This window comes from Cryptomeria japonica, chromosome 9 (genome assembly GCF_030272615.1).
Source record: "Cryptomeria japonica chromosome 9, Sugi_1.0, whole genome shotgun sequence".
NCBI classification, from domain to species: Eukaryota; Viridiplantae; Streptophyta; class Pinopsida; order Cupressales; family Cupressaceae; genus Cryptomeria; species Cryptomeria japonica.
The window spans coordinates 693,441,208-693,452,225 of NC_081413.1; the positions used below are offsets into that span (position 1 = coordinate 693,441,208).

At 34.1% G+C, this 11,018-nt stretch overlaps 1 protein-coding gene across 1 annotated transcript; it reads right to left on the reverse strand.

The window, feature by feature from the left end:
• Nucleotides 1-822: 822 nt before the first annotated feature.
• Nucleotides 823-1,413, reverse strand: LOC131073878 (nuclear transcription factor Y subunit B-4-like). The gene has a single exon (XM_058010382.1). It carries the CDS (start codon nt 1,411-1,413, stop codon nt 823-825), a length of 591 nt encoding a protein of 196 aa, XP_057866365.1.
• Nucleotides 1,414-11,018: the final 9,605 nt, after the last annotated feature.

The following is an 11,018-nucleotide window of genomic DNA, read 5'->3' on the forward strand; positions in this document are numbered from 1 at the left end:
TGAAACATTTGCATGGACGATATTGCAATAGACTCGTGGATCAACCCACTAATGTGAGATATAATTAGAGCTTTGATAAGCTCCCATAATCTCTTGTGATAGTTCTATTTTATTCTGCTTGGATTTAGGCTTCGCCATTTCTTATAATAAGATCATTATGATCTTTTTTAAGACAATATGATTTTATTTTCAAATTTTACATCATAAGAATAGATTCTCATAGGACTCTAAAAGCACCATTGCTAAATGAATCATAAACTTGTACAATTAGTAGCTTATTTAAGTTTGAGTCGACAGTTCTACATATCTTAATTAGATTTCTATTCAATTTCTGCAAAACTAATCGATTTAACTCTACTCTTAAATCAAGCAATGTATAATATTAAAAACAATACGACATTTCCCAAAGTAAAACATTATTCTACGCACCCCATATTCATTCTCTCTCCTTTAACAATACGTTACCCAATCCTTTGTGCATGTACTCCACTTGAAATTTTATGAACATTTATATAACATTATTCTAGAATCAAAACATTACAATTCGTTCGTACATTCGTTGAGATAGAATTTTCAAAGCTTGAGCGCATCATCAACAGGTACGAAGGTTTTTCTTGGTCTGTTTTGCAGTTCTCAAAACTGTTGGCGAAAACAAAGAAACGCTTATCAATCACAGCCTATGTTATACCTTAGTTTTGTCTAAACAAAGCTTGTACTATATAACATGATCTCAAACCAATTACAAAGGAAAAGGTTACAAAGCATACATGGAAACCACCTGGAGGTTTAGTAAAACCGTAACAGAAAACAAGCTGGGAAAACTTAAAAAAATGATATCTCATGCTTGTCCTTGGCCAAAACCGCCTGAGCTTCCTCCTCTTGGAGAGTGGGCTGCCGCTGGTTGTGGCTAGTTGATCCTTCCACTGCCTCCCCACCAATATGAAAATGGTACTGATGTGGGTCTTCTCTTGCAGAGACCACGCTGGTGTGTTTCTTTTCAGAGGAATCATTCGAGAATCCATGTTTTCTGACATAAAGTATATCAGCATCAGCTCCCTTGTACTCATGGAGATAATTTTTGAGAGCCTCTGCATAGTCTTCCAAGCCAAGAGAAGACATTGCCAATATCAGATCTTCACCAGTGATAATCTTCCTATTGTCCTCTCGACACTGGTGAGAAGCCTCTGAAGTGACGAACCTGATGAACTCTGAAGCACATTCTTGCATGGTTTCCTTGGCCTCTTTTGAAATCCTGGCGTTGAGCGGGAGGATCTTGCGCATGATGTTACCCACATTGGCTATGGGCAGCAGCACGTCTTGTCCCCTTATCTCTCTTTGCTTTCCACTTGCATTGTACTTGTTGAGATCAGTATCAGATGGAGAACTGCTGCTACCCATACTATTGTCTCCCATCTTTTTTCCAACACCAAACCCACACAATTCTCTTCCACATATGCAGTTCAATATAGGGTTAGATAACAATATATTCTAAAATGGGAAGGAAATGAGGCATGAGGCCTAATTTATGTTCCTATCATTCCACTTGTCAGCACATAAATGCTTTGATACTATCTTTGTTCGGATAGTGTTTCTTTCTTTTTCCACTCTTCTATTTAAAAACATATTGATGTCCGAATAGCATGCTAAAAGCACGACAAATTCCGGAGATGCTGGACTGACGTATTAAAATCTTAGATTAAAACTTTTACACTGTACGGAGGTCATTTATCACTGAGATAGAAAAGTGAAATTTACGTGTTCGGGAATGAATAATTTCACCAAACAGCCACAACTTAGATTTCTAGTTCACCAAAGAGCTTATCTGACTTAGGCTTTATGAAAAAAAAAATTGTTTAATGCATACACAAATTTTACTAGGCAAAGTTCTTTGATGAAGGTAATTAGGGTTTTCAAAAGGACTAGAAGCTTCTACAAAGAGAAAGATAGAGCACGAACAACAACTAAACATAAAAAAGGTAGTAAAGAGACAATAAAAGATGGGGCATTAACTTAAAACTACAAACAATCAGCCTATACACAATCAGGGTGGTTCAAAAAATGTTTAGAAGTTTGTTTTTTCGCATTACAATGATCATTCTCTCCAGATTTTTTGTTCTTTCAACAAGAAGAAAACATAGGGCCATTGGCAACTCCCCTCTTCAAGCCTTAGAGTTCTAAAAGAGGCAACCATCATCAAACAATCTATCAAGGAATTCCTTTTATTTTCTTCTTTCTCAATCTTTTCAAAGGAAGAGATGAACTCCATAGAAACGGGCCATTGTTCATTTTTATTCCAAACAAAGTGGGTTTACTTATTTCTCAAGCAAGTAATTGAAATATGACCACCTTTGCCACAAGGATGGTAAAAGATTGTAGAATTTTTGTATTCAATCTGCTATACCGAAACTCCAAATTTTGAGAATAAGGAAATTTGAGTAGGGAGTACTTGGTTTTTCTTCACAAATACACAAAATCTAGCATATACAAGAAGTTTCAAGAATTTAGTGATCTTGTCTATGACAGCATATTGCCAAAACAAATTGGTAATCACAATAATCATTTCAATCCAAAATTCCAAGGGCAAACATGACAAATGAACCCAATAGAAAAATTGAAAAAGAAATCTTTTACAGGTTGAAACTAAAAGTACAATATAGAAGACACATGCCATTGTTTCTAAAAAATCAGGAGCCATCCAAAATAATCTTTGTACAATCTACTAGATTGAAAAAATAAAAAAGGAAAAAATGTATCAACATTGGTATTGTGTCAACCTCACCAATGATTTTCCAAATCGAGAACATCCTTCATTTGATTGAATCTTTTTTAGGAGATTTACCAAAGAATCTCCCAACAAGAGTGTTCTTAAGCAAAGAAATTAAATATTCAATATGATAATCTATAGCAATATTAATTTTTTTCTTCTAGAGACTCCTGAGAAAGACATAGAAATAGCAGATAGAGGTGAAGAAATAACAATATCAACCTTCTTAATAAACATTGACTCAAGAATCAATCCTTCCAACAAAATCTCGATAGAAAATTCCACACCAAAGCTCTTAGGAAATTTCTCTAAAACCTTATGAGGTTGAATAAGAACACGAGGAGAACAAATAACATGTATGGTAACAATAAGAAACAAACCCATCTCATTTCTCTCTCAAGATGAAACAAAAACCCTCAAAAGTACTCCCAACATGGGCATTTAACTCAACCTCTAAAATCCTAGGGACAATAAGAGGAGAGAATGGGACACCATTCTCAAAAATCTTAGTATGATATCCTTTCCCTTTTTTAGTAGAAGAAAAAAACTATGATTAGATCCATAAAAAAGTGATTCATCTTGGAATCCCTATAACCCATGAAAGGGGAGAGAAACCCTTTTCTAAGGACCAAAAACCTAGCTATACTAGTGACCACTACATAAGAAACCTTACCAGTCTTATTCATCTTTAAATAGCTTTGATTAATATATCTATAAGAAGCTCATTCTCATCATCTAGTATGTCCCCTAAACCTTTGTTCCCATCAAAAGGGGAGAAAGAAAAAATTGATGAAGGATAAGAAAGATCTTCTTCCTATTCTAAAAGCATATCATCCTCTTCTATTGGAAAAAACTTTCCAACATTAGTTAAATCTAGTTTTTCGTGAAGATGGCCCTCTAATAGAATGTCTAAAAATGATTCATCCTCCTCCTCACTCCAAAAACATGACTGAGGGTCCTTGGACACATCATCATAGTCACCTCCTACACTATTTGTTGGTGTAAATCTTCTCTTATTTTCATTTATAGGTATTTGATTAATGATGACTTCTAAGACTTGTATGGGAATGAAATAAACTTCAACATGCTATCAAATCTTTAAATGTGTGACTTAATTGTATTTATGTGTTATATCTACTTTTTGAAATACAAACAATACATCTTATAGAAAAATAAACCTCACCCTTGAGTCAAGAATGCACAAAACCATTAGGATCTATTATCAAATTATTGAAACTGGAGGTTGCATTTTTTGAGGCATTGTTTTTAGTGGTGTAGAATAAAGTTCTAAAATTTAGTATGACTATAATAATTTCTATTGTTTATATAGTTAGTTTATAACAACTTACAATATGGCTACCATTATTGTGTAAGGTTGTAATAATAATTTGACACCAATACTTTTCAGCAAAGAGTTTAATTTTTTCAGTTGACGTATATAATTTTTATAGTCATTTAATAGCTATTAGTGGTGCACAACCAAATCTACATATACCAAAAGTTTTAATCCATTAATTTTAGCATTCTAGTAGCAATCTATACCTTTCTCATGAAGTTTTCTAACCATCCATTCTTTGTGTGTGCATCGTAACTATGGTACGCATGTGTTGCTAATCCACTATTGGCAAGAGACACTAAATAGTGCCGATAAGTGTATGGGAGTTGTCATTGATGGCACCCGATTCAAAGAATTCATCTGGTTTGTGCATATTCATCCTACTAGAAGTATGAAATCCATTTTTCTTAAGTCTGGAGCGTGGAACACAATATTTGATTGCATGGGAACATTTTGAATTGAACTACACTTTGGTTGCATATTTTGCTTCATGGTGATTCAGGTAGTTGGATGGATGCCTCGAGTAGATTATTCCAAAATCTTGGGCTCTGATGTTGTTCGTCGTGCAAAAGTGAAGATCTGATATTTGGCATTTCGGGAAGAACAGTGTTATTTGGGCAACTAGTAATGTATCGTGTTATACAAAATTATTGGAATGATTTTGGTGATTAGTTTTATGTTTGAGGTTATTTACCTGACATGTGGGCAGCATGTAATCAATTTGTTTTGCTTCGCATATGCATCGGGGAACAGATTCAACCGACACATCTTACATGTTTCATATTTTGCAAGTGTTTTTGAAGATGATTTGTTGGTGAGCTAACTTCATATTGCACATATATATATATATATATATATATATATAAATAATAGATTGAAAAGTTTATTTTAGATATCAAAAAGTATGCAAGAGGTGTATATGTGCATGTGTGAAATTTCATGTGTGCCATTGAAGGATTTTTGTTTTGGATTAAAGCAGATCAGGAGAACAGAGAAATGAGACAATTGTACTTTATGCTTAAACTAGAACTATCCCACGTATTTGTAGATGCTAATTCATAGTTCAATCTTGGTGTTACCCTTTTGTAATTCCTTTGTAAGGCAACGAGCCTTCCGAGGTTGTATCCCTTATTGTATTTGAGTAGTGAGCTCTAAGTGTTGTGCCTAAATGCATGTGCATTCCTATGTAATATTTTCGCATACTTCTAAAACATTACCATCTTACTATGGGTGGGATTCCCACCGTGGTTTTTTCCTTGACCAGGGTTTCCATTTATAAAATATTTGTGTTATGGTGGTAGTTTTGTGTGTTTTTCTCTTATCCTCATCTCTCTTATTTATTTGCATTACGTGGATTAAAGGATAGTTAAAGAACATTAAAAATTGCAAAACACTAATTCACCTCCCCCTTCTTAGTGTTCCTTGATTCCAACAATTGGTATCAAATCTTAACTCCTCAGAGGAAGCCTAAGAACTTAAGGAAGATCTAGGAAAGAAAATCCATGGATTCCGGTAGTCTTAGGCAGTAGCTAGTTGTTGGTCTTGAATATCTTGATCATGCACAAGATGAGGCTTGACAAGTAAAATCAAATCTCAAGGATGTCGAGGAATACATTGAAATATTGAAAGATCAGTTGAATAAATCAAAAGATAAGAGAAAGGAACTTGTTAACAAGATGAAGGGGAAAGAAAATCAAAGCATTGATGAAGAAGCCCTGAAAGAAAAGATAAAAGTGTTGGCATATTGGAATAACTGATGGAGATGATGATGTACTGGTAAAGGATGTTGATGATATATTGAAGGACTATTGGTGATAATATATTGAAGGATTGCTGGTGATGATATAATTATGATATGATTCTATATTATCAATTATTTGTGTTATCATTGATGGAAACCATGTTTGTTTATGTTTATTATATCATCTAAATTATCTAGTTGAGCCTAACTAATAATGAATTGAGTTGGAAAGCAAAACTGCTTAGTTGCAGTCAACTGGTAAGAAGGAATAGTGAAGGAGATGGTTGCAATAGAAATCCATGTTGAGTTAGGTGTTGCATTTTGGAATGTATGCTTATGACATTGTAACGAGTCTATGGCATGAACCACATCATGTTTGGAGAACCGAAAGTCATGTTTATAATTGACTGTTGTATATTCAACTAGGGTTGGAGAACTGGTAACAAGACCTTTTGACCAGGTGTGATTTATGGCTTGGCAGAGAATCTTATCATGTTCATAAGTTAGTGGTGATGTGTCAAAAACCATGTGTGATGAGAAGATTTTATTTAAGTGCATACAAGGATCAAATTTCTTGGGAAATGGTGAAGTTCTTAGCAAAATATGATAAGGGTTTGACAGCTTATCAAATCGATGTGAGGTGATGTGTTATGATTATTCAATGACTGTAATTATCTTGAAATTTGTTTTAATGATCTGTATGATGATTTGAAATGATTTCCAATGATCTGAAATATAAATTTAATGTATTTTAAATGTTGCTAGGGCTTTGTAACCGACCTAGTTGAAAAGTGTATTTAGGTAAAGTTTGAGAAGTTTTAGTGTGTGGGTAATCAAGGAAGTAGAGTGTCTCGAAGAAGATTGAGCTGAATGCATGTGTGAAGAAGATTGGAGCTTAAATGGATCTATACTATCAAGTAGAGAGTGCATTGATTAGATAATTTACCTATTATTTCCTAATAGTTACAACAGTATTAAAATCCCTTAATTGGGTAGGTCCTAACAAGCCTAATCTTGTAAATCACTTCACTGGGTGGCTCATTCACTTAGGTTTAAATCCTTTAGGAAGGTTACTCCTAAGAGAGTAGAGCTCCTAACAGAGCTGAGGTTAAACTCCCTTCACCAAGTAACTCCTAATAGGGTTTTCTCTTAACCGGACATTATTGTAAAGCTCCTAATTGTGCTAGGCCTTTAATAAGGCACATTCCAAAAGAGTGCAATTTTTTGGGTACCAATTCCCACCACGATTTTTCCCATTTGGGTTTCCACATGAAAAATCCTAGTGTTCATGTTGTGGATGGATTGTTGAGTTATTCATTTGATGTCTTTACTATGTTTTCTTAATGATGAACACTTAAGTTGCTACCAATACTAGTTTGGTAAATCCATTTTGGAGACTATTTGATCAGCTACCTGTACTAGTTATGAGCTATTTTTGATAATTATTTTCAGATTAGTGAAAGAATGTAGTTTATTGTTATCACTGATTCACCCCCCTCTCAGTAACAACTGGATCCTCACATTAACAATTGGTATCAGAGAAATATATCCTCTTTGTGAAGAAGTTGAACCACTTGAGGTAAAGATCCGATAAGATGATGAAGAAGGAGGGTCCCAAATTCACTAAGGACAACTATAGAATATGAAGTGATAGAATGAAGATTTACATCAAAGGTATGGGTGCTCAGTTCTGGCAGTAGGTTATTACGAAGTATGTACCTCCTATCGGTCCTCTGATTGTAGATCAACTAAATGAGCAGCAGGAAAGCAATCAAGAATTGGAAGCCATTGTAAGTATACTTTCTGATATTGAATATATTGATGTCCAGGGTTTAGAAAATTATTTTGAAGTTTTGGAGAAGTTAGAATCAATCTATGGTGGTGATAAGCATGTTCAAAAGGCTAAAGAATAAAGTCTTAGATGAAAGTTTGATGATATGAGAATGATGGAAGGAGAAAATATCACTCAGTATGGATAGAGGATAAAAGAAGTTGTCGGTGTAATCAAAAGTGTTGGTGGTACTATAGAAGAAGACATTGTGGTGAGTAAAATGCTTAGAACCCTATTGCCTTCGTACACCATTAGAGTGTCTAATATTCAAGAGTTGAGGTCAGTTAGTAATGATAAGGTTACTGTTGATTCTTTGATTGGTAAGCTCACTTCTCTTGAGTTGAATAGTTTTGATAACAGCGTACCTAAGACAAAATATTATTTCAAAGAATCTATATCTAGTGTACCGGTGAGAAAAGGGAAATATGTTTCTCATAGTAATGAATGCAGGTCAAGTCATCATGGCGGTAGAAAAGATGATATGGATGATGAAGAAAATATGATGGAATTTGAAGCTCTATTAGCAAAAAGACTTCCTAGAGGCACTGGTAGTACAAAGGTAAGCTACCTCTTAATAGTTTCTCTTGTAACAAGATAGGACATATAACTGCAAACTGTCCTAATAGTGATCAAAAGGAAAAGTTTAGAAAAGATAAGGGAAAAGGAAAGAAATAGTGTTATGTTGCAATGGATGAAGGTACTACAGATGAGGAATCTGAGGATGAAGACAATGAGGAGATTATTTTTGTTGTTGTTAAGGAAGATTTGTCTGATAAGAAGGCTTTGGTATCTCACATTAACAATAGTGATGAATAGATTATTGACAGTTATTTCTCAGACCACATGATCGGTGATAAGAACAAGTTTATTTCTCTTGAAGAATTTGATGGCAGTGTAGTAAGGTAGCAAAGTAATGTTGATTATGTATATTGGGTTGAAGGTTTGAAACATAACTTGTTGAGTGCTGCTCAGTTGAATGACAAAGGTTATCATCTTGAGTTCAAGAATGGAGTGTGCAAGATCTTAGGATGCAAAGATAAATTAATTACTATTGGTAAAAAACTAAAGGTAACTTATTCCATCTGAATGCTAGTGTAAGCAATTGTTTGGTTGCTAAGGTTGAAGATAGTTGGTTATGGCATAGAAGGTTTTGTTATGTGACTTTGATAACGTGGTTAAGGTTAGCAAGTCAAATATGGTTAGAGGTATGCTACAACTTGTTAAACCAAACAATGTGATGTGTAAATAATGTCAATTGGGTAAGATGACTACATCTTCTTCTAAGAGAAAATATTTTTCTTTTGAGAATATTATAGATTTGGTGCACACTAACTTATGTGGTCCTATGAGGACTAAAAGTTTATATGGTGACAAGTATTTTATGTTATTTACGGATAATTTTTTTAGAATGATGAGTTACTTTTTTGAAGGAAACATTAGATGCTTTCAACAATTTCAAGGCATTCAAGGCCTTAGTAGAAAAGCAAACCAGTAAGAATATTAAGTGTGTGAGATCTAACTGGGGTGGAAAGTTTACATCATATGAGTCTGTGAGATATTGTGATGAAAATGGAATAAAGAGGCAGTTCTCTACTCCAAGGACATGACAGCAGAATGGAATTGCACAAAGGAGAAACAAAACCATTGTTGAAGTAGCAAGGACTATGTTGATATAGGGAGATGTACGTAAGATATTTTGGAGAGAAGCAGTAAACACTACAATATACATATTGAACTGAGTACTGGTGAAGGTAATGACAAGACAACCTATGAGCTATAGTATGGTAGAACTCGTAATGTCAGCTACTTCAAAGTTTTTGGCAACAAGTGTTTTATAAAGAGAGATGATTATACTAGTAAATTTGACCCTAAAAGTGATGAAGGAACATTTCTTGGCTACTCTAATAAGAGCAAAGATTTCAAGTGTTTCAATGAAAGGACAAAGATGATTGTGGACAATATGAATGTAAAAGTTAATTAGTTCTCTGATAAAACTAATGATACCAGCAAATCTGATCCAGCAGATGCAAAAACTTGTGATTATTGAACCGAAATTGTAGAAATATGTTGATAAAAATATTACAGATGAAGATGCTCAATCGATAGAAGATGAAGAAGATGAAGAACAAGAAGAGGTTATTGTACTAGATCAGGTTATGCCTGGGTATGTAAGGTTATATCATTCTGAAGACCAGATAATAGGTGACAAGAATGTTGGAGTACAGACTAGAAGAAAAATCAAAGAAAGTGCATGTTTGATTTTTATAGTAGAACCAAAGACAGTGAGAGAATCTCTTAAGGATAATGATTGGATAAAGGCACTAAATGAAGATCTTGATCAGATTGAGAAAAAAAACACTTGGCCACTTGTTTCTAGCCCTAATGATAAAAATGTGATTGGTACAAAGTGGATATTTAGAAACAAACTAAATGAAGATGGTGAAGTTGTTAGAAATAGGGCAAGAATAGTTTGCAAAGGGTATGCACAATAAGAAGGTGAATATTATAGAGAGACCTTTGCACCAGTTGCTAAGCTTGAATGACTAAGGATGCTACTTGCATTTGCAGCATTTAAAGGTTTCAAAGTTTACCAAATGGATGTAAAGTCAGTATTTATGAATGGTATCTATGAAGAAGAAGTGTATATTGAACAACCAAATGGGTTTGCATTGACTAAAGACAAGGATATGGTATGCAAACTGCATAAATATTTATATGGATTAAAGAAATAACCAAGGGCATGGTTTGAAATACTTCATGCACATATGATAAAGATAGGATTTCAAAGAACTAGTGAGGACAACAATATTTATTTGAGGTCTGAAGGAGACAAGATGTTGATTGAAGAAGTATTTGTTGATTACATTATATTTGGTGGAAATGATGATATGTGTATGATTTTTGCAGATGAGATGAAGAAAGAGTTTGAGATATCTTTGATAGGTGAGATAAAAAAAATTATTGGATTGCAAGTCCAACATCTAGAAGGTGGTATTTTTATCTGTCAGTCTAAGTATGTGAAGGAAGTGTTAAAGACCTTTGGAATGGAAGACTATAAACCAGTTGGAACACCTATGGTTATAGGTTGCAGATTGTCAAAAGAATATGATTCACCCTTAGTGGATGAGAAGGAATAAAGATCTATGATTGGGAAAATTCATTATGTTGTTTATAGTAGACTAGATATTGCCCATGCAGCTGGTTTAGTAGCAAGATTTCAGAAGATCCCTAGGGAGACACATATGACAGTAGTGAAGAGAATATTTAGATATCTTAGAGGGACAGTTGATTATGGATTGTGGTATCCATATAAAGGCAAGTTTTCTTTGCAGGTATTCACTGATGC

Bases quoted from the DNA above. Each gene is read 5' to 3' on its own strand.
- LOC131073878 (XM_058010382.1), bottom strand. From the start codon at position 1,413: ATGGGAGACAATAGTATGGGTAGCAGCAGTTCTCCATCTGATACTGAT.